We start from the raw sequence: 24,097 nt of genomic DNA, 5'->3' as shown, positions 1-24,097 counted from the left end.
AGCCCCATGGCCACCACGTTCCCATCGACGGCCGGAGAGCCACGAGCTATTTCTAACCATGTGCCCTCATCCGTCGGGAAGCTGCTGATCACCGGCTGCTAATTCGGGGCGAGTTGAGGGATCGGGTTGGGGAAGGGGCCGCGCACAAACAAGTTGTCCCCGAGAGCCGAGCAAGCGGGATCATACCCCGCAAGCGGCCCGACGGGGCTGTAAGACGAGCAAGGTTGCTTCGCCGAGGTGACAATCCCTCCCTCGCTGCCATCCGCTTGGGGCGACCCCAAATCTGGCACCCTGGGGACAAATTAGCTCCCCCGGGGCGGCTGACGGCTCCTTGTATGGCTGAGGACCGGGCTCTGCCACCAGACAGGATAAAAATAGCTCGCGGCCAAAGGGCCTGATCCAGGGGGGTGCTGGGCACCCCCTCCCTGGCGCAAGGGGACAGTGCGTTGGGTCTTGCAATGTGGGTTTTGGGGTGTGGGAGATGCTGGCGGAGGTTTTTTTTTTTGGGGGGGGGGGGGGGGGGGGGGGAGGGACGGACACATCTGACAGCCCCGCTCTGTGGTAGCAAGAACGGCCCCCCGCGGAGGCAGCTCGGGATGTCCCCAGGGCACGGGGACGTTTGTCCTTCCCTACCGGGGGATGTCCCCGAGCACAGGGGTTCCTCCACAGCTCCGGCGGATTTGCTGTTGCACCCCCTGGCCCCAACCTGCGGATTCCCTTCGGCTTTTTGGGTGGGGGTCGCAGGGATCCCCATGGACCCGGAGCTCCCGTGCACAGGCAGGGCGAGGGCCTGAGCTGTTGGGGGCAGCGCTTTGGGGGCTCCTGGATCATTTTGGGGTACGAGAGGTCCTGGCACGGATGCGGGCCACGGTGCAAGCGGGCACGGCTCTGCCCCAGCCGCCCCGTCCCCGGTTCTGTGGGGTTAAGGGGACGGGTAACGGGCGAGGGCAGCCCCGCAAGGTCAGTGAAGGCCATCGAGTGCCAGAGTTAAGTCCAGGAATGCCACCGACGCGCAGTCACACATTGCCCCGGCCCCAGCCGCCGACGGGGGGAATGTCAAACACGGCCTCGCGCGGCACCACACGTGGTCCCGGGCACGAGGATGCCTCTGCGGGGACGGGGACACGGGGCTGCACGTCCCTCTGCTCTGTCCCCAAAAGGGACACGGGGCTGCACGTCCCCTGCTCTGTCCCCAAAAGGGACATGGGGCCACACGTCCCCTGCTCTGTCCTCAAAAGGGACACGGGGCTGCACGTCCCCCTGCTCTGTCCCCAACGGGGACACAGGGCTGCACGTCCCCTGCTCCGTCCTCAAAAGGGACACGGGGCCACACGTCTCCTGCTCTGTCCTCAAAAGGGACACAGGGCTGCAAGTCCCCTGCTCCGTCCCCAAAAGGGATATGGGGTGGCATGTCCCCTGCTCTGTCCCCAACGGGGACACGAGGCTGCACATCCCCCTGCTCTGTCCCCAACAGGGATATGGGGTGGCATGTCCCCTGCTCTGTCCCCAAAAGCGACACGGGGCTGCAAGTCCCCTGCTCTGTCCCCAAAAGGGACACGGGGCTGCACATCCCCTGCTCTGTCCCCAAAAGTGACACGGGGCCGTACGTCCCCTGCTCTGTCCCCAACAGGGATATGGGGTGGCATGTCCCCTGCTCTGTCCCCAAAAGCGACACGGGGCTGCAAGTCCCCTGCTCCGTCCCCAAAAGGGATATGGGGTGGCATGTCCCCTGCTCTGTCCCCAAAAGCGACATGGAGCTGCACATCCCCTGCTCTGTCCCCAAAAGGGACATGGGGCCGCATGTCCCCTGCTCTGTCCCCAAAAGAGACATGGGGCTGCACGAGCCCTGCTCCGTCCCCAACGGCGACATGGGGCTGTACGTCCCCTGCTCTGTCCCCAAAAAGGACACAGGGCTACATGTCCCCTGCTCCGTCCCCAAAAGGGACATGGGGCCACACGTCCCCTGCTCTGTCCCCAAAAGTGACACGGGGCTGCACATCCCCTGCTCTGTCCCCAAAAGCGACACGGGGCTGCACGTCCCCTGTTCCATCCCCAAAAAGGACACAGGGCTGCAAGTCCCCCTGCTCTGTCCCCAAAAGGGACACGGGGCCACACGTCCCCTGCTCTGTCCCCAAAAGCGACACGGGGCTGCGTGACCCCTGCTCTGTCCCCAAAAAGGACACGGGGCTGCATGACCCCTGCTCTGTCCCCAACAGGGATATGGGGTGGCATGTCCCCCTGCTCCGTCCCCAAAAAGGACACGGGGCCACACGTCCCCTGCTCTGTCCCCAAAAAGGACACGGGGCCGCAGGTCCCAGCACCCCCGCACCCGCATCTCCCCCTCCGTGCCCACCCGCTCCTCTGCACCCCTCCCCTCCCTCCTTCCCATCTGTCTCGCTGCCATTTTGGGGTGGATTTACGCCAGTTTGGGGGTACTGGTGGCCAAAGCAGCACCCAAAATGCCCCATCTGGGTCCCCTTTTGGAGCTAGAGGAGGAAATTGGGGAGCCATTTGGACTGGGAGGTGCTGGGGGGTAGGACATCGGCTATTTCCTGGTTTTTTTCCCCCCATTCCCATGCACAGCTCATTCCAAACCCTGACAAACACCCCCAGAAATGTCCCTTCTCCTCCCAAACTGCTCTCCTGCACCAAGGACCCCCTCCACGCGGGCACGGGGGGCAACCTCAACTCCCGGGCAGGGGTGCCAGGGGAGGGTGGCACGGAGGGGACGCTGACGTGCCCGCGGTCCTCCTCGTGTCCCCCCGCTCCTCGCGTTAAGCTCAGCCATTTCAAGCTACATCAGTTGCTGGGACTTTTAAGCCTGGTGTGACCGTGCGGGGGATTTGCCAGCACCAGGGCTCCCAGTCTTCCCAGTTCCCCGGCTCCCAGTCCTCCCAGTGTCCCAGCTGAGGAGCCGGGCATCGGCTCACCCGTCCGTAAAGCAGCGGGGACGGTGTCCCCCGGAGCTGCGCGCATGCCCGTGAACTGTTTGGAGGCACGGGTGGGCGGCCGGAGGCTGTCCCCAACCTCAGCGCCGGTGTCACGCAGCGTCAGCCCCCCCCCCCAGTCCCCAGGGGCTGCCATTTGGGGTGGGGGCTGTCACACGCCCCAGGGGACAACGGTGGGGGGAGCACAGCGAGTCCCTGGGCTTCCCCGTGCCCGCTCCGTGCTAAAATAACCCCCTCATCAGGCCTTGCTGATGAATTAATGAATTAACCGAGGGCCGGTGCTTCGACACGTCCCTTGTCTCCTGCTCCAGCCCCGAGGCTGCGGCTGGCGAGGGTGCAGCCGGGATCGGGGGGCAGAAGGCGAAGGCCGGGGGTCCCTCACTGCGACAGAGGCGCAGCGGCGATGGGGAGGCGGTGGCTCCTCCTTGTCCTCGTCCCCGGCCGGCCTGGGTAGGACCGAGGGGCAACGCTCCGCTGGCAGAGTCATCAAGCGTGAAGGATGCTGCGTGCGGCGGAGGGTTTCTGGGTCAGCTCTTGCTCGAGCTTCGCAGGAAACCCAGCCAGAGCTGCTGCTTCGCTGGGGGCTTTGCTCCCGCATCCCCCCGCGCAGGCGGAGGCCAGAAGGACCCACGGAGGAGCCGGACACGAGAAGGAGCAGGGCGGTACGCTCTGCTCCTCTGTCGGGGGGGCCACCCCTCTTCTCCGTTTCGTTCCTGCTCCCCGGATCCACGCGAAAAGCAAGCGGAGGGGATCTCCCACCGCAGCTGGGATCGCCCTGCCCCGCTCCGCGCCGCTGCTCCCACTCCGAAACCGCCTCTTAATCCTGCCAAGCTCGAGACTCTCCATTTTATTCCGCCGGCCTCATTTTACATGCATGGCTTCATCCGCGCGCTCACGATCCCATTGCGCCAACGCAACCCCGAGTCCATCCCACCTCCCCAGGCCTTGCCTCGCTTTACCGCTATTCAAAACGAGCGCTAAAAATCCACTTCCACAAAACATTTTGAGGCTCTGAGCAGAGCATCTGTGGCAGGAGATAGGGAGTAGACATAGAGTCGTGGCAAAAATGGATTTTAAGGGGCAGTTCTGGAGCAGGGGGAGTGGTAATTTCAAGCCCTGGGATGCCTGGCAGGGAAGGCATTCCCTGAAGCAGCCATCCTGGAGAGCCTGGCCGGCGGTGCAGGATCCCGGCCTGGCTGCAGCTCCGCTGGCTCAGAGGCACCATCTGCCGGGAAAGCTCCCGGCTCAGCCCGGCGGCTCCAGCAGGGATGGATGTGTCAGAAAAGCGTGAAGGAAACATATTCCCCCCAGTCAAGCTCAGCTCCTTCCCTATGGAGCAGCAGCCGCAGGGGCCCGGGGCACATGGCTGCGGAGGGAAGCGCAGCGGACAAACGTCCGTAAGTCTCCAGCATCCATAAACGTTATTACTCTACCCATAAATTATTACTCCGCCTTTAATGGGTTTAGTGTCGGGTTTAATGGGCTTGGTAGTGTCGGGTTAATGGTTGGGCTGGATGATCTTCAAGGTCTTTTCCAACCTCAACGATTCGATGGTTCTAACACCCCCTGAGAGAGGGACTTGGCTGCACTGCCAGCGCTCAGGTCCTTTTTAAGCTGCTTTTAAAACATCTGCTAAGCCCCCGCTTGCAGTCTAACAGGACGCGTTTCGAGGGCAAGCGGGTTTTTTTGGCTGGGGCAGGAGACACCGCCGTCATTTTTACAGCCCTTTTTGGGTTTCTCCCCTTTCTGCTCAGTGGGGAGAGCGCAGGGACTCGAGGAAGCTGCAGGAGGGGGATGCCTTGGGGCATCTGCTCCCTCTTTCCTGCGGGAGCAGGGCGCAGCGGGGCACGGATCCGGCACGCTCCCAGGGTCTGCAGGCTCTTCTCCTGGGAAGCCCAGCAACTTGCTCATGTGGGCAATGAGGAAAATGGGGCTGTGGGATCTGGACAGGCCTCATCTCAAGCTCAGCTCTTCCAAATGCATAGCACGGGCACCTCCGGCCTCAGCCGCGGCACGATGAGGAGCCAGCAAACCAGGCGGAGGTCCAGAGCGGCTCGACACGGGCTCTCCCTGTCAGCTGGGGCTTTTACAGCTCCAAGGGGTGCAGCATCCATTCACGGCGACCTCCTTGTCACCGTGATTGACAGGAGCACGCCTCGGGTGATTGTGGTGGCACAGAGGATGCCCAAACTCACCAAGTCGTAACACGACTGCGTGTCTGGGCTGCGGTTCTCCCGCTCCTCTACAAGGTGTAATGGCAAACGACTCGCCCAGGATGCTTCTGAGTGATGTGGCAGACCTGCTGTGTCTTTTCCGTAGGGGAAGTGCCTGAATTCCCGTAGCCCCACGTACTGGGCAGAGGGACTGGACATCTGAAAGATGTAAAACCAGTTAATTGCATCCAATCCGTTCCCAGACCTGGCTTGTGGGCTGAGACAACCCCCACCGTCACGCGGAGCAGGCACAGTTGCCAGATACCGATGTGTCAGGCAAAGAGTATGCGGGGCTCTGCAGTCGCCAGCCAGGACCCGGAGTTCGCAGCCTGAAGGACTATTAATACCCGTCAGCCCGGGCGGCCTGGAGTGAGACCAGATCGGGTGGCAAACACAGACTTTGGGCAAGGCTTGACAATGTGATGGGGGCGGGAGAGCAGCTGGGAGCCAGATGATTTTGTCAAGTAGCCAAAAAGCCGCCTGAGCGAAGTCCTTTGGATAAGGAGACGCTGGCTGCATCGGCTCCTTCCTCCCCCCCGTGATTTACGTCTCTTCTACAAGATTTTGCCGGCACCCCGGGTTACACGGGTGCCTGCTCCCCAGCAGCGACTGTCTCAACCTGAGGCTTCGGCGATCGCCCGATCTGAAAGTGGATTGCAGATCTGAAGAATCGTCTCTTCTCACTTTCTGGCTACACCCCAAAAGTCTTCTCCCCACAGCCACACAACCCTTGTGAAATACAGGGCGGTTTATGGTGAGCTTCAGGCCCGGCGCGGGAGAAGGCTCCCATCTCTCCTGCGCGCCGAGATGCTGGGCTGAGTTCTCGGGTATCTCCTGGAGTCGTTCCGGCAGCAGGTTTTGTGCTTTGGTCATGTACACGGCTCTTTTGGGGACCTTCTCTTGGTTTGACCCAGAGCAGCATGTCCAAGAGCTACAGGGGTAAAGACAGTTTGGGATTACTAAGCACCCTTAGAAAGAGCAGGATTCCTGGTCGTGTTCTCACACGGACATCCCTTGTCCACATTTGAAATATGCAGAACGGAATTTTACATGCTTGTCATCTGTGCCATTTTACGGTTAAAACAATCAGAACCGTTTCCAAGAGCAAGACCTGGCAAGGTATCCTGGGGCTACTTAGCACAGCATTTGCAAAGGGCAGCTTCGTGACTTCAGCTGTGGCTCTGAGCGCCCTACGCCGCACCTGGAACCGAGTCAGGAGCGCAGAAAGTTTGGCAAAGAACCAGCAAAGATCTAAACCGAGCTGGGTGAGGAGACCTGTCCAGCATCCCACGCGGATTTCTTCACAGGAGCAAGGGTAGGACCTGACTCTGGCTGGAGCTCTTATGAAACTGTAAGACTTTTACTTCAATCCCTTTGCATCTCCCAAATTTTGCAAAAGTCCTGCAGCAAACAGGTCCTCCAGGTGCCCAGCCCCACTCATGCCGCAGAGCTGCCGGGGCTCAAGTGTCCTATCATGTAACGGGAGATTGCGTCGGGACACTGGGATATGTCAGACAGATCAGGTTGTGCAAGCAGCCTAAATGTTTACATTCCCAAAGGTCTTAGTGCTTCATTTGTTTAATTTTACCATCTTAGCGATGCCTTTTAAGACAGCGCTGCTGTAATTGCTACTGGATGTTTAGCAAATGAGACCATGGATGCGATTCCAGCCTTGTTTGCACCTGGACCTCAGCGCGTTTTGACTCTAATTTAATTTCTTATTTTCAACTGTTATTTTTCACAGCTTTCAGGGCAGCACCGTGGGAGCAGGATGGCGTTCAAACTCGATGTAGGCAGACCACTCATCTTACTGTTCTTTTATAAAGCCTTTGAACCAAACGATTCTTTCCCAACAAGATGTTAAAGTCTCCACAGCAGGTGCCGGGTGGAGTCCACCCTTGGGATGCTCCTAAAACCGCAGATAACCCTGTCAGAGTCCCGTGGTCTCATCATAAAAGTTGATCCTATCTTTTCCTTTACAACAGATTTTTCCCTTCCAGAGTACCTTGTCAGTGAAGATCTTCGGGCTGGCCCGAGAATGGCAGAACAGACACAGGCACGGATCATATAATTTAACTGAAAATTTGATTCAGAAGTTTAGGAAATACAGCTTCCAACTCTCCAAAACGATCCTAGCTTCTTACTTCCCCTTGCTGTACTGTGGTGGCAAGCGAGGAATGCCTGTGGTCTACAGATGTCACGGGTTGCAGGACTAGACAGCTCCGAGCAAGTTTCAAAAGCCAAGAAAAAACAGAAGTCTTAACTTTTAAAGGTTTTTAGAGTTTCCAAGACTCTGGTGTGCTGGAGAGGAACCAAAACAGGTTTGGAGACAAAGACCAGCAACCTATTTCTGTGTCAGCCCAGCTTTGTCAGAAAACCCAGCGCTAGTGAATCATTTTTGCTGGACGTATGCAAAGCGTCTGTGAGATCTCAAACACGACGAGAAAGGCAAACGCCCAAGCAACTTCAAAGCAGCACAGCCGGACAGATCTGCACGGCAGCCAGTCCAGCGACGCTGCTCAGCCCACTCCCAGTCTGCTAAAAAAGAAGCTGAGTGGGTGCCTGCCGTCTGCCACATTTGCAGCAAGACGCAGCGCTTTCAGCAGCTCCGAAACACGCTCCACCGCGTGAGCAAATGGCGTGGTTTTGGGCAAGGCTGGTCACAGGCCTGCTTTATCCCATACGTGCTTTGGGGGCAGTCACCATGACGCAGCAGCAGCGTTTCTGGCCGACTCTCTAGTGAGGTTTGGCATCCGCTTTGGTATTTTCAGGAAATAACGTGGCAGCTCTTAAAGGCATCTTCTGTCTCCTCGGAGAGAAGCCTGTGATGCTGCAAAGGTGCTTCACGGGCAAGAGCACCGGGGAACCCACAGCAACAGGAACTCCCTGTGCCGAAACCTCGCAGGGCCACGCAAGGTGACCGAGCTTTTTAGACGCTCCTTTTCAGCTCAGCACCGCAGCCCACAGTTAATGGGGGACGCCTGTATTTGGGGACACTGACTCACTGTACCCCTGGGGAAGCGAGTTTGCTGGAAGGGAAGGAAGTTGGAGGTACCAGGTATTAATGCTGCTGCTCCAAAGGCAATCATCATCCCAGCCAGCAGCACGGACAGCCCCTGTGAGTCAGGGCCTCAGGAGTATTACATTCCATGCTGGTTTCCACTGGAAAACTGGGGCAGCCACTGGCTCCCAGTCAAGGCCTGGACGCCTGGAAGAGGAACACAGCAGAGGGAATCTGCACAGTCAGCTGGGCCGTGCATGAGGCTGGACATGCACTGGAGAAGCATAAGGTGGGAGGCACCTGAGAGCAGAATTCCAGAAGCTTGTGCTGTTGCCAAGGGAGGCTCAGGCAGGGAGGAGGAGGATGGCTGCTCCATCCCCTCACATCTCTGATTTCCATAGGGGCAGGTCGATGACCAGCAGCAGGCGGAGGGGGAGAGGCAGGTGCCCTCACCCAGCCTGGCTCTGAGGTGCAGCACAGCCCAGCAGCCACACCACAGGCCCACAGCAGAGACCGGACCGTCGGCAGAGCAACGTGAAGCAGGATGAAAAGCTGATGAGAGAAACAGGGGCTGGGAGAGCGTGAACAACAATGTGTAGGAGTATGAAAAGCAGAAGAAAGCAGCAAGGACGCCGAGAGAGAGAGGCGCGGTACGAGCAGAGACACAGCGCACCCAGCGCGCCTCTCGGCCGCCATATTGAGCTAGGCCCGGCGGTGCGCTTATATAGGCGGCGCGCTCCCAGCATGCTCTGCGGCAGCGGTGGTTGGCCCCGCCTTCCAAAAGAGGCGCATGCGCACTCCGCTCCCGAAGCCGGAGCGGGCTACTGCGCATGCGCACTGCCAGTACCGTGCCCACACGGCGGGACCTGCCCGGCTGCGGCCTCACGGGGCTCAGTGCACCTGCGCCGCTCCCCTCCCACCGCTGTTCTGCGCATGCGCTTTCCGCGCCCCGCCCCTTCCCTCCCTGCGCAGGCGCAGTGCCAGTTGTCTCCCGCCTCCGGGCTGCATCTCCGCGGCTGCGGTGCCCGGCCCGGCCCGGCCCGGCTCGGCGGGACGGAGCGGCGGCGGCGGCGGCGGCGGAACGGAGCAGCGGAGGAAGCGGAGCGAAGGGTGGCTGTGAGCAGCGCGGCTCGGCTGCGCCCCGCCGGAGGTAGGAGCTCGGTGCCGGCCGCCCCCCGCCCGCCTGTGGCGCAGTGGGGGCTGAGGGGGACGCACAAAATGGCGGCGGTGGGGGGGCGGCTGGGGCTCCTGCCGCGGGCCGTGGGGAGGACTCTGCCCTCCGTCAGCCCCCCACGGTGACCCCACGGGCCCGGGACCCCCGAGGCGCGGCGGGGCCGGGGGGCAGCGCTGCCGGCGGCGGGGGGACGCGGTGTAACGGCCCCGCCGCCTTCCTGCGCTGGTTGCCGCCGAGCCCCTCTGGGCCGCCGGCGGATAACGGGATGTTGCGGCCGGGTTGGGCGCTGCAGCGCCTTCGGGCTGGCGGCTGCCGCCCCTTTATTTACTTATTTTGGGGCTCAGCGCGGCGGCGGTGGGGACGGAGCGGCTTCGCACCCTGCCAGGCGCTGCAGGCGAACGCAGGCATGGCCTGCCCCGGCGACCCTGCGCCTGGTTGTGGTTTTTTAGGATGCAGACGGCGGATTAGAATAAACGCGGTTGTAAACAGCGGCGTGACGTTTATCTGCATTGCAGCCGAAGTCTTGGCGCGCCAGCAGCAGGAGTTTGATAGCACAGCGTATGTGTGCTCAATCTCGGCTTTTATGTGTTTATTCGGCAAGGGAAATGCACCGTTTGCTTTCTGCTTCTTACCTGTCTTCTGCCTCTGTCCAGCTGTGCTTCAGTGAAAGCTCAGACCTTTAATTAAATGGGTAAATTCAGCACGCTGCATTGAAAGCAAGCTATCTGGCAGCTTGGGAATAGTGGTTTTGGCCTTAAAACTGGCTGTTGAATGAAGTAATGCTCCCTCCGGTTAGCTGGAGAGATTGATTTTCCTCGCCACATCCTTCGGGAGCTCAGAACGTGGGCACGGCTGCTGGCACCTCATACTTGTGCACTGGGGTTAAAAGGATCGCTTTCCCCTTTCTTGACTTTGAAGATGCTAATAATTGACCTGAATGGGTCAAAATAACTGAAACGACAAGAGAAATTATTTCCACCCAAGGCAAAGTGTTTTAGCACCGTAGCATAATCTGGTTTGTAGTGCTTACCCAGGAACCTCGCCTATTTGGAGATTTGACCTTTTTTTTGGCGACTTAGACACATGCTGCTTTAGTATTTTTGCTCAGTCACCATTATTTTAATACAGTCATATAATATAGATTGTTAATTTTTTAATATTTATTTTTCTATTTGATTATTTTAAAAAGTGTTTAATTGATTAAAATGTATTGTGTTTTTTTTTCTTTTAAAAAAACATCCTGGTTTATAGGCCAGAATTGCTGTTGAAATGCGTGTCCAGTTTCGTGTTTTTCTCTTCTCTCTGCTGTGTGATCATTCACTAGACATTTAAAATATTAAATTATAACTACGTTGTGAGGTTTTCAAGAGGGTGGATACACAAATGAGATAATTATTTTCCCTATCGAGAAGGCACTCCTCAAGGACAAGAAGTATCTTTAACTGCATTTTTTTCTGATTTTTTTAAAAAAAATCATCTGCCAGAACTAACAGAACAATCACGCTGGCTCAAAGGGTGGAGGACATCAGGGACTAGGCTGATCTCTTCTTCTCCAACTTCTAGGACAACTGATATAAGCGATGTTTATCCAAGGGTGGGGTTCCGAGTGGTTACAAAACTTGCTGCTCTGTGCTATACAGCTGGATTCCTTTTCCTCCCTTCTTCCCGTTTCCCAAGTATCTTGCAGTTTGGTTTTGGGGCTGAGCTCGGTGGAAGCTCAGCCGTACTCGTGTTAGTTCATACCAAACAAGGAGCTCTTCTGTGTGTGTGGAACAGGAAGAACTTTTTTCTTTCAGTGTTTCACACTTGAAGGTAAATAAAATGCTTTCTTACTTTTTTTGCCGTCAAGATAAATATTCTGAATGGAGTTTGGGGGTTTTTTTAGTAAGTTTTAGGAAGAAATATTAGTATTTCCTTTTTGTCTGCAACGCTGTCGGGTGCATCTCCCCATCAGGCGTGCAGATCTTCCTACGCCTCAGAGCTGTTGCATGTATATAAATGTAGTTACGAAACAGCGTGCAGGATTTGTACTGCTCTAAAATTTTACATGGGAAGTGAAAATTGAAAAAGGCCAGTAGATCTCTGCTGCTGATATTCCGTGAAGGTGCTGAAATGCCCTTTTTTTGTCTTGTTTTTAAGAATTACTTGCTGAAAGACTTGGTGCTGATTATTTTTTTTTTTTTTGCGTGTGTGTCCGTATATAAACTTGGTGCATTGAACCTGATGAACGCTGGAACGGAGTGGAGTCTTTTTGGAATATTTCAGTGAATTATGTGGCCGAGCAGTGCTGGCTCTGGCTGGGATGGAGTTAACTGTCTTCACAGCAGCCTGTGAGCTGTGTTTTGGATTTGTGGCTAAACCAGTGCTGGTCACACCGCCAGTGTTTCGGCTGTTGCTGAACAGTGCTTGCACAGCATCCAGGCTTTCGCCTCTGCAAAAACTGGGGTAGAGGAAGAAGAAAAGGGTGTTTTTGGCTTCCAGGGTGGCTGTTGCTTGGAGCCTGGCTGGGCACTGGTCTGCCTGTGGGAGGTGGGGAGTGATAATTGCCTTTGCTTGGGCTTTTTTCCCCTCTCTTTCCTTCACCTGTCAGATTGTCTTTGTCTTAACCCTTGAGTTTTCTCACTTCTGTGCTTCCTTCTCCCTCCCCGTCCTGCTGGGGCCAGGAGTGGGGGTGAGTGAGCAGCTCTGTGGGTTTTCCGCTGCTGGCCGGGGTCAACACACCGCAGCCCCTTTTTGGGAGCTCGCAGCCCCTTTTTGGGAGCTCACAGCCCCTTTTTGGGAGCTCGCAGCCCCTTTTTGGGAGCTCGGTGTGGGGCACGAGGGGGATCGAGATAGCGACAGGTTTGATTGGAACATGCTAGACTGAATTTACCGCTCTTTAGCTGCTACTTGGTAGGGCTTTGAAATGGCAGCTTTCAGCCTTTGCTGTTGACCACATTATTTTGTTTTGCCTGGGAAGCCTATGATAAAAGTGGTGCTTTCAGCCGGTTCTGGTGTTTGGCCTCTGCGCTGCTGTCATCCCAGGAGTCTGGGATGTACCATCCCCTGGAGACAAACAGCAATTACACCTTCCTCCTCTTCTCCTCTGGGACAGCCTTGTTGCAATGGCTCCTTGGTTTCTTGAACATCCTGGTGTAACCGAAGCGTTCATAGGGGTGTTGATTTTGACTGTTGTTTGTAATGGTAATAACAGTGTCCCCCCGCCAGCAGTGCCCTGCACATGCTGCCAGCTCATAGAATCATGGAATCGTTGAGGTTGGAAAAACCCTTTAAGATCACCCAGTCCAACCATTAACCTAACAATGCCAACTCCACCACTAAACCAGTTAAGGGCAGAGTCATAATTTCATGTGTCCTGGCTTGGTGGCTGGATTATTTTTTAATGAAAGTAAAAACTAGGAATCACTAAGGTTGGAAAGGATCTCTAAGATCATCAGCCCAACCATCAACCCCTATGCCCGCTAAACCATGTCCCCAAGTGCCACCTCTGCCCGTTTGTTGAACCCCTCCAGGGCTGGGGACTCCCCCACCTCTCTGGGCATCCTGTTCCAATGCTTGACTACCCTTTCCGTGAACAAATTTTTCCTAATATCAGATGTAAACCTCCCCTGACGCAGCTTGAGCCCATTTCCTCTCGTCCTATCACTTATCATCAGACTCTGAATCCGCTGATCCCCATTCACATCTTGGTGGATCCTCCGGTAACCACCCGGCTGGGGATGGCAGATGGGAATGTGTCCCGCGGCAGCCGGCTCCCGGGTGGCACGGCGTGTGGGAGAGCGTGGGCAGGCGCCTGGAGCGGTTTTCACCTCCGACGGCCTGGGAGTTTTTGCCTGAGCAGGCATGTAATGCTGCTGAATGGCAGACTGCCTGCAGGAGGGATGCCTTGTCTCTGCCAAAAAGAGACACTGACTGCTAGTGCTGTGTTGGGAGCTGGCCTGGGCTTACGAGGCCTGTGTTCAGTGCCTTCAAAGGAGCTGGAGGTCCCCGGATCTAAGGATAATACAAATGGACACCGTGGCTGAACCAGAGACTCGGTGCAAGCATCTCCTGTCGAGGATGAAGTATCCCCTCAAGGATGATTTGGTAGACTGTGGTGGCAAGCGGACCACCTTCTCTGTTACCCGAGGGAAGTGGTGGAGGTGGTCTGCAGCGACCTGGCCAGCAAGCAGGTCTCCGGAGATCCGGATGACGTCCAGTGCGCAGGGGCTGCGTGGCGGAGGCTGGTACTGAACGCAGTGGTGCGGTACGGCAGCACCGGGTGATGGTGGGCTGGCCGGACATCAAGGCACCGGCTGCGGAGAAACTGTCCCGCCAGCTCCAATGGTTCGAAGAGAATCTCTTCCTCCTCGCCCCTGCAGGCTGGGGGCTCGGCTGCGAAGGGTGCCGCACAGAGTCAGCCTTTCCTGGCTCGGGGGAAAGGGACCCACAGGCACATGCCGTGTGTCACCCGCTGATTCCGCCTGTGCGACCGTGGGGAGCCACGTGAGGAAGTGGGGTGGCACGCCATCTTGGACCTAGATGCTGCCTGTGTGAATTGTGGGGTAAAAAGGCAGCTAAAAAGGGTCTGTCCGGGAGGACTAGCGCACCGGGTGCTGTCACACAATTCCCTAGATGCGGCTGAAGGGCTGAGGATGCCTCTCCTCCTCCTCCTGATCTCGATGAAGGGATGTCTGGTCTGCTGCGGCAGGAGTCAGGTAACGAGTGCTCCGACCAGGAATAGGGTGGCTTTGTCTCTGGCCAGGCAGAGGAAGGGGACAACGGGCTCGACTGGATGGTGTGGATTCGGTGGCCTGGCACATCGGACCCAGGGGAGCGCAAGATTCTGGCAGACTCCGGTGCGCAGTGTTCCCCAACGCCATCAGGGTGTAGGGGCAGAACCTGTCTTAGATTTCGGCGGTGACTTTGCCCTGTAGCGGTCTCACACGGCAGCGGCAACGTCTGATGGAGGGTGAAGGCTGAAGGCAGAATGTCATGCTCCGTGGGAGGTCATGCCGCTGTGCCGGACGTGCCGCGCTCCCGCGTGAGCCCGAGGCAGGCAGGCGGTACGGCACAACCGGTGCTGCCCACGTGTGCCCCGTCCCTCGGGCAGCAGGGTGCAGGGCACAGGCTGCTCTCGCGCGCAGGGGTGTCCGTGCACCGTGGCTGACTACCCCGGGCTGGAAACACTGCCCTGCCTTTTGCCATGGACCGACACAGGCAGCGCCGGGACAGGGTGAAGCCCCCGAACGCCCGCCATGCGCTGACAGCATCGTTGTGTTGGGCAACACACCGGGGGAAGTGTTTGAGAGGGGCAAAGAATAATCCAGATCCTTCCCAAAGGCTGGTTTTGCCATAAAACAAATTAAGATCAAGGGGACCTGCGAAAGAGATCCAGTTCTCGGAAGCGGAAAGGTGGATGTCGTCACATCCCTATGGATGCGGTCAATAACGTAGCAGCCACGTCCCCAGCAGCTAACAAAAAAGAAACAGCAGCTTTCCGAGGCGCTGTGGGTTTCTGGAGAATACGTGTTCTGGGTTGCAGTCAGCTTGTGGGTCTTCTTTCAGGTTGAGTAACCCTAAAGAAGAACTATTTCAAGTGGGGCCTCGCAGCAAGCCTTCGGACAGATCCGACGGGAGATAGCTGATGCGGTTGCCTTGGGCCGGGCCGAGCTGCGAGGAGCGTGCTCTGCACCGCGGCCAGGGAGCACGGCCTGCCCGGGAGCCTCGGGCAGAAAAAGCCCTGCGGAGACTCGAGGCCACCTCCAGGGTTTGGGAATATTTCTGCGAATGATGTCCCTGAATTGTACTGGGTCTGGCTGGGATGGAGCGCGGTGCTGGGTTCTGGATGTGCGGCTGCAGCCGTGGGGGTCAGCACCGACGTTTTGGCTCTTGCTGGGCAGCGCTTGCGCAGCATCAAGGCGTTCTTCCCTGTCCCCCCCCAAGCAAGCAGGCTGGGGGGGACACAGCCGACCCAAACTGGCCAAAGAGCGGTCCCATACCGCGTAACGCCATGCTTGGCAATAAAAACCTGAGGCAGAGGAAGGAGAAGAGAAAAGGGTGTTTTTGACTTCCAAGGTTCTGTGTTTTTGGAGCCTGGCTGAACATCCGTCTGCCTGTGGGAGGAGGCGCGTTGATTGCCTTTGTTTTGCTCCTGGCTGGTTCCCCCCCATCTGGGGGGGGGGGGGGGGGTGTTAAAGACCCCTTAGGCTATCTTTATTTTAACCCCTGGGTTTTCTTGCTTTTGCTCTTCCAATTCTCTCCCTGGCCGGCTAGGTGGGAAGGTGGCGGGGAGCGAGCGAGCGACTGCGAGTGCTCAGCCGCTGGCTGGGGTCAGCCCACCGCATAAGTATATATTGTATTTTGTTGACATTTAGGAAACTTTAGCTTCTGTTGCTTTTTTTCTAGGTGCTTTCATATTTGAGATAGCTATGTGTCCCAGTTCTGGGTTGGATAGAGTTAATTTTCCTCCTAGTAGCTGGCATAGTGCTGTGGTTTGGATTTAGCATAGAATAATGCTGATAACACACTGATGTTTTACTCGTTGCTAAGCAGTGTTTACACTTCTCAAGGACATTTCAGCTTCCCGTGCTCTGCCAGGAGCACAAGGAGCTGGGAGGGGGCACAGCCAAACTGCCCCAAGGGCCGTTCCATACCATACGGCGTCATGGGCAGTATGGAAACTGGGGGGCTTGGCCGGGGAGCAGCGATCACTGCTGGGGGCCGGGCTGGGCATCGGTCGGCAGGTGATGAGCGATTGCATCGTGCATCACTTGCTTTGGATATTATTATCATTACTATTTTACTTTATTTCAATTATTAAACTCTTCTTATCTCAACCCAGGAGTTTTCTCGCTTTTACTCTTCCGATTCTCTCCCCCATCCCCCTGTGGGGAATGAGTGAGCAGCTGCGTGGTGCTGAGTTGCCGGCCAGGGTTAAACCACAAGCCACCACAGCCCTTTTTGGCATCCAAGGTGGGGCGTGAGGAGGTCGAGATAAGGATACTAACTGGGAGAGGCAACGGGCAAAACATGGACTGAACAGGGTTAGAGAATGGAACGCTCATGGGGAATTCGGGTTGTTCTAGTTGTGGTGAAGGGACGAGGGGTGGATTGTGTGTAAATCGTCCGGTGTTGTGATGATGTTATTTTGATTTTGGTGCGGGGATTTCTTTTTTTTTTTTGTTGGTGTGAGTGAAGTTTGTGAAGATTGCGTGATGAATGTGGATTTCAATGATAATTCTTAAATACGTGCTTCACAGAGGTGAGGGGTGGAATGTATTGCGTTTGCGTGGCAAGGTTTCGGGAGCAGGGGGGCTACAGGGGTGGCTTCTGTGAGAAGCTGCCATGTCCGATAGAGCTGATGCCACCGGCTCCAAGATGGACCCAGCGCTGGCCAAGGCCGAGCCCTTCAGCGACAGCGGCAGCGCCCCTGGGATGACAGAGTTAAGAAGGGGAAAAAAGCCCTGAGCAACTGCAGCCGGAGAGAGGAGCGAGAACTCGTGAGAGGAACGGCCCTGCAGCCCCGAGGGCAGTGCAGGAGGGCAGGAGGGGCTCCAGGCATGGAGCAGAGATTCCCCTGCACCCCTGGGGCAGCCCATGGCGAGGCAGCTGTGCCCTGCACCCACGGAGACCCCCGGGGAGCAGAGATCCCCCTGCACCCGGGGAGGAGCCCAGCCAGAGCAGGGGATGTGCCCGGAGGAGGCTGGGACCCCGAGGGAAGCCCGCGCTGGAGCAGGCTCCTGGCAGGAGCTGTGGCCCCGTCGGGAGAGGAGCCCAGGCTGGGGCAGGGTTGGTGGCAGGAATTGGGACCCCGCGGGGGACCCACGCTGGAGCAGGCTGCTCCTGAGGGGCTGCGCCCGCGGGAGGGACCCACGCTGGGGCACTTGGTGAAGAGCTGCACCCCGGGGAAGGACCCACGCTGGAGCAGTTCATGGAGGACTGTATGCGGTGGGAGGGACCCACGCTGGGGCAGGGAGGAGTGTGAGGAGTCCTCCCTGAGGAGGAAGGAGCAGCAGAGACAACGCGTGATGGACTGACCACAGCCCCCATTCCCTGTCCCCGTGTGCTGCTGGCAGGCAGGAAATGGAGAATTCGGGAGTGAAATTGAGCCTGGGAAGAAGGGAGGAGTTGGGGGAAGGTGTTTTAAGATGTAGTTTTTATTTCTCATTACCCTACTCTGATTTGGTAATAAATTAAATCAATTTTCCCCAAGTCGAGTCTGTTCTGCCCATGACAGCGATTGCTGTGATCTCTCCCTGCCCTTATCCCCACCCAGGAGCCTCGCGTTGTATTTTCTCTCCCCGGTCCAGCTGCAGAGGGCGGTGACAGCGTGGCTTTGGCGGGCACCTGGGCTCCAGCCAGGGCCAACCCAGCGCACTAGGGAATGGTTTCTGTCAGTGTGTTACCAACGCCTGACAACATTCATTTCAACGTTTAGCTCGCGCAGTTGCTCATTTTGTGCATCAGGTTCCTGTAATCAGTTCATACTCTCACACACAGAGCTCAGTTCTGATTTTCACTAGGGTTAGCAGCGGGGCAGAACTTGGGGGCAGTCGCTTTGAACTGGAGCGCTCCGAGTGACCTGTGCTGCGGTGTCTGCGTGGGTTTGAAGGTAGGAAATGGCATGGTTATTCTCTGTCACCGAATTCAGCCTGGGCAGCAAGAACAAGTATTACTGACTGCAAGGAGGGCGAGCGTTCAATAGTCGCTTTTGTAGCCAGGCAGTGACAAACATCTTTGTTAACTGTCTTTTAACAGTGGTCTGCTCCAGCTCTAGGACTTCCCCGCCCCCCCCCCCCCCCCCCCCCAATATTGCCAAAGAGGAAAATACAGAGGCAGGAGTGAATTACAAGTTAGCCCTTCATTCTGCAGCGCTGTTCTTGAATTTATTCTGTTAGTTGATTTTGCTTTTTGGGAGGTGCTTCTTGGGTATTTAAAGGGTGTGTAATAGGATGCACATAATAAAATTGTATTTGTTTCAAATGGAAGTAGCCTGTTGAATAAGTTTTTGTAGGTTTGAAGGAAAGCAAGGAAAAAATCATTGATTTTTCAAGCTGTCAGAATGTGTGTAGCTGATTTGGTATTTCTACGGAAGAAGCCTGACTTAGATCAAACTTGAATTTCTTATATTTGGGGTCTGGAATTTGTTGCTTCTTCCGATGCAGTTGGACCAGCAGGGATGGAGGAGTCTGGTTTAGATGCAGTTTGTTTAACGCTTCGCTGAGCAGGACTTCCGAGGAGATGAAGGTATTCTGGGCATGGCTTGCTGTAGTTTATTTTCCTTCTCTTGGTGTCTTGCTGCTAACCCGTGCTTTATGCTCCATGTTCAGATCGCGTGAATCATTTTGTGCTGGCGCTGGCTGCGATGGAGTTAACGCCGCTAAACCAGTGTTGGTCACACGCCGGCGTTGTGGCCGCTGCTGACCAGGGCTTGCGCCGTGTCCGGGCTTTTTCATTTTCCATCTCTGTGCCCCTGAGAGTAGGCTGGGGTGGGCAAGAGGCTGGGAGGGGACACAGCTGGGACAGCCGACCCGAACCGGCCGAAGGGATGTTCCCTACCGTGTAACGTCGTGCTCGGCAGTGTAAATGGAGTGGAGGAAGAAAGAGGAGAGTTTTAGCTTCCAAGGTGGCCGTGGCTTGGAGCCCGGCTGGGCACTGGCCCGCCCGCGGGAGGTGGTGAGTGGCAGCCTTTGCTTGGCTCCCCCCATTTCACTTTTCAAACCGTCTCTATCTCGTCCCATGAGCTTTAATTAGCGCTTTCCATTGCTCCATTGTTGTTGGCTGTGGGGGAATATTTGATTAGCCGTAGTACGGGTCCCTGCAGTATGTCTGGGTTCCCAAAGTGTCGTTAGATTGAAATGCAAGCTTTGCTTAACTGCTCTGTAATTAGCACGTATCCAGAAATTTCCGTACCATTTATAGAGAGAAATCGGCAGAAAATTATCCTTTCAACGACCGTGCGAGACTTTACCTTCGTTAAAGCCTTCTCTTGTGACTAGAGAAAGCATCTTCCACGTTCTTACGAGGCCTCATTGCCAAACCCGTAACTGAAGCCTCCTGTTTTAGTTTGTGACTGATTTTTGTATTGCACAGCTGACGTAAAGCTGCCTTTCTTCTTGTTGATAGGCAGCTGGCCACGGAAATGGTACAGCTTCAAGATGTAGGTACTCGGTTTTATTCACCTTCGATGCTAAGAGCTTGAACTCGGCGGTATTGCCGGCCAGCGCTGCATTTCCCTTTTCCCGCTTGCAGGACTTCTTGTCTTTGCTTCAAATCTGCTAGTACCCACTGCTTTTGACTGCTGCTTCCTGCACCTGTAAGAGAGAGGAGTTTTCTACGTATTTTCGTTGGCTTGTCTCCAGATGGCTTCAGTGAAGTGTCGGCCCTGTTAACACTCCTCTCTGGGTCACTTTGGTTAGGTGGCATTAGCTCTGCACGAAGAGACTCTGCAAGCAGGCTACAGAGAGTTTCAAAATGCAAACCAGTTATTTATCACTACAGATTTAACCGACTGCTGGTCTAAGCGTTAGCACCTTGGTGGTTTTTCTATTGAATCCTTGAGCTGCAAATGGCACCTGCCTGTCTCTGCCTGTAATCCCCCTGCTCTGCTTTTTTTTTAACTCTCTCTACAGACTTTACCAGAAACTCCTTCCTACAGCTCTAGCAGTTTTTGCTGCAGCCTGGCCAAGGTTATGCAGCTGGGCTGCATCGGAGGTGGGCCTTGGATCCGTGAAACACCGGCAGGACCTCTGGGGAGGGAGGAAGGTTGTAGGGAGAGCTGTTAAAAACTTATTTTACCTGTATCCTTGAACCAGGGAAGGCGCGAGACTGTCCTGTACTCGCCACACGAGCAAACGTTGGCATTACGGCCCTCCAGCGTGTAAGCAGGTAGCCAGAACTTTTAATTTATCTGTCTGTTTGGGAATCTTTGCAAAATGGACCGATGATGTTGAAGGGAAAGCAGGAAGGGTATCATTTGGCTTTTCTGTGATACTCTGAAATTTTCAGTTTCAAGGATTGACTTTTCCAGGAGTCAGGTGAGGACAGTGGTCTTCGGGGAATTCCGCCTATTTTTTTCATTCACTTACGATGAAGCATCAGCAAGGTGCTTGGCCGCTGCCGTACGACTAGTCGGGATGTCACTGCACCATCCCCGTTCTGGCTGGGATAGAGTTAATTTTCCTCCTAGTGCTGTGGTTTGGATTTAGCAGAGAATAATGCTGATAACACACTGATGTTTTTACTGGTTGCTAAGCAGTGTTTACACTTGTCAAGGGCTTTTTCAGCTTCCTGTGCTCTGCCAGGAGCAGAAGAAGCTGGGAGGAGGCACAGCCAAACTGCCCCAAGGGCCATTCCATACCATACGGCGTCATGGGCAGTATGGAAACTGGGGGGGTTGGCTGGGGAGCAGTGATCGCTGCTGGGGGCCGGGCTGGGCATCGGTCGGCGGGTGGTGAGCAATTGCATTACTTGGTTTTCCTAGGTTTTGTGTGTCTCTTTTTTTGTTGTTTTCCTTTTCATGACAGTTCATCATTATTATTATTGTGGTGATGATGATGATGATTTATTTTATTTCAATTATTCAACTCTTCTTATCTCAACCCACGAGTTTTCTTGCTTTTGCCGTGGCTGCGTGGGGCTTGGTTGCCAACTGGGCTTAAATCAGGACAACCAGAAAAAGCGGTCTAGAGGATCAGAGACACACCCCAAACAAGGCTTCTTTTGAAGAGGAAGGTGAGAATCTAGCCTTAAATGTCCCGAGCATTGTTTCCTTACTCTTGGCATCACTTTATCTTTCAACTGTCATTTCCAGCATTTCTTTTGAAAAGGTCAGTCAGGAGAGCCAGCCGATTCAGGCTTGCCTGCCTGCAACACTTGACTGGATGTCAGAAGAGAATTTAAGCGTAGGACTTCCCCGGGGAGAAATGCCGTTTAAACCTTCGGCCTCCATTTGCTACGATTTCAGGTGTAGTTCGGGCCGGGTGACAAGGAAACGAGTGTCTTAGATGTGCTCGAATGTATTTGCATTATGGTGGGCCTGAGTAAAGCCCTGTGTGTTTCGCTGCAGGTGGGTTTCAGAGCCATTAAGGGCTGTACAGCCCGAAGACGGATGTCTTTTAAAACTTCCGCTTCAAGGTTACTTTGTCCTTATGTTTTGAATTCTTTCATGGACTAGCCTTTTGATCACAGAAATCACAAAACTGCCTTTTGTTTTTTGCCAATTATTAATATGATGGAGAACCTAATTAGTTTGAGAGAGAAATTCTTAGTATTTGTTCTCTTATTTTCCTGACCCAGGGAGGTTGTTTTAAATGCTAGTGCCACATCTCTTCCGTTTCCCCGAGGAGATGGGTTTTGGTGCGTGTCTTCCAACACCACAGCGGCTGAGAAAGTGATTCTCATGGCCCTGTTTATTAAGGAGCATCTGCTTCTGAGGCTGGTTTGGGTTTTTTTTTTTTTTTTTAAAACATTTTTGGAGGGTACGTGTCGTGGTTTAACCCCAGCCGGCAACTAAGCCCCATACAGCTGCTTGCTCACTCCCCCCCGGTGGGATGGGGGAGAGAATCGGAAGGGTAAAAGTGAGAAAATTTGTAGGTTGAGATAAAGACAGTTTAATAATTGAAATAATAATTTAAAAAATTAATAGTAATAAAAATTGTAATGAAAAGGAGAACAACGAGAAAGGGAAACAAAACCCAGGGGGAAGAAAAAAAAAGCAAACCAAGTGATGCAACCGCTCACCACCCGCCGACCGATGCCCAGCCCGGCCCCCAGCAGCGATCGCTGCTCCCCGGCCAACCCCCCCAGTTTCTATACTGCCCATGACGCCGTATGGTATGGAACGGCCCTTGGGGCAGTTTGGCTGTGCCCCCTCCCAGCTCCTTGTGCTCCTGGCAGAGCACAGGAAGCTGAAATGTCCTTGACTTAGTGTTACCTGGTTCACGATATTGGTGTGGGAGCGTACCTGATGGCAGCACGGCGGTGGTCGAGTGGGCTACGCTGCCTGGAAATCTCTAATTGAGGGGTAAAAATTCTTCCCGTTGAAGTTCTGGTTTGCTCCTGAACAGATCCCCTGGGAATTTCCTAATCCACTGAATTCAGGTTCAGTTTGCAAACCAGCATGTTTATTTTTAAAATGTGCTTTACTAATATAGTCTTTCTGGTTCTTGTTATGGGTGGTTTTGGTGTCGTTCTCTCTCCGACTACTTCCCAAATCAATGTGCTGAGAGGGTTTTTTTGCCCTCCAGTGATAAGAGTTCCAGAAAGGCAAGAGATTATTTTGGGGATGTTTGCTTAATAGCCTGTTTTGAAATGGTCTTTAACGAACTTGGCCTAACATGCAGTTACCATTTAAACATGATTTAATTTACTGAGGGAGGAGGGATATGGGGTAAGGAGTCTTGGATTAGAGGCCAGCATTCTGGGATTGTTGTCGGGTGGGAATCTTTTCTTTATGGTGGCTTCCTGTGGTTTTGTAATGGAGAGGAGATACGGGTAGTGTTTGCGGAGCTACTGTTTCTCCTTGGCCTGACTGCAGTTTGTACTTAGTTAAAACTAAATAATTGCCAGTAGAACTTTAAAAAAATGCTTAACATACAGATAGTAGCAAGTTACAGGAAATGTGCAGCTTGTACGTGGTTCAGCTCTCAAGCTATAGCTGTGTGTAATTTTTATTTTTTGAGTTGTGGTTCTCAAGCTTCAGCACTTTAGTCCTTACAGGTGACAAAGATGAGAGAGGCACCTCCATTTACTTGAAAAAACTTTTGTTTAGGGTCAACTCAAGTGAGGTTTGACAACAAAAGCTGCGATGGAGTTAGTGTTGGTGAGACAAGAACCTCAACGCTGCAGAAATACAGCATGCAAGTTCAGAGACAACTAGGAGTTGTTGCAAGCCCTATTATAGTTGCTTAGTGAAAATCTGCTGGTGAAACTCGTTCAAAGCTGAGGTATTGCTGCAAGAAGAGTGAAACCAGCAGGTTATCCAGTTTCGGGAGAGGGCAGGCTGACGGGGTGGAGTGAGGGCTTCTTGGGATCCTTGTGACTGTGCTGGTTGTGCCGTTTTGGAGAGTCACAAACGCAGGCAGAGCCGGGCAGGTGAGGCACCACGCTTTGAGTGTGCTACGAGAACGGAATTCCAAAACTCTCCGATACTTCATTTGTTGTTAGTGTGAGCGTCACCGTGTCTTATTCTACCTTTATTGTACATTCTTTTACTGCCTTGCAGGATTGAGTTCTCGGTGGTTTCAGCTGAAGTAAAAGACAGCAGTTTCCATCGCCGTTGGTCTTTTTTTTTTATGCTTGTATGTAGATGGTTTCAGTTCCTGTGTGATTTTACACCTTTCTGTTTACAGTTATTTCAATACCAGATCTTGCCTTGAACATCTGGGAAATGGAAATTTTTCTAGCCACAGAATTCAAATATTGTCCCACCCTTTGAATACTTTCAGGGTATAGTAGTTTACCCGTGAGAGCGGTCATGGGAGTGTCCCTCCTGAAAACTGTTCTGCTGCCATCAGATCGATTCCACGATGACTTGACATCCAAGTTGTAACTGTTTTGAATTCTCTGCATCATGGTTTCACTTCCAATTCATACCTCATAAATGTTTGGAGAGGGTTTTAATGCTTTGGCTTATTGCTCATAAAATAGCTCTATTTGTAAATAAATCCAAACTATGTTGTCATTAAGAACTGAAATGTGAAGCTTTAGAAAATGCTGTTGAAAGTGTCATCACTAGGTGTGTTATCTGTGACGTTGAACTTGTTGGGTAAAGCTCACT

The 24,097-nt window shown here is 54.3% G+C and overlaps 1 protein-coding gene across 1 annotated transcript in view; it reads left to right on the top strand.

Moving 5' to 3' along the window:
- Window positions 1-8,992: 8,992 nt before the first annotated feature.
- The window catches only part of ZNF638 (zinc finger protein 638), a 57,999-nt gene continuing 42,894 nt past the window's right edge, over window positions 8,993-24,097 (top strand). The window contains exon 1 of the mRNA XM_075709882.1: window positions 8,993-9,312. Coding sequence (XP_075565997.1) covers window positions 8,993-9,312 — 320 coding nt within the window. The remainder of the gene's footprint in view (window positions 9,313-24,097) is intronic.

Source organism: Pelecanus crispus, chromosome 4 (genome assembly GCF_030463565.1).
Source record: "Pelecanus crispus isolate bPelCri1 chromosome 4, bPelCri1.pri, whole genome shotgun sequence".
Taxonomy (NCBI): domain Eukaryota; kingdom Metazoa; phylum Chordata; class Aves; order Pelecaniformes; family Pelecanidae; genus Pelecanus; species Pelecanus crispus.
The sequence above is the reverse complement of the archived record's forward strand: the minus strand, read 5'-3'. Positions and strand labels throughout refer to the sequence as shown.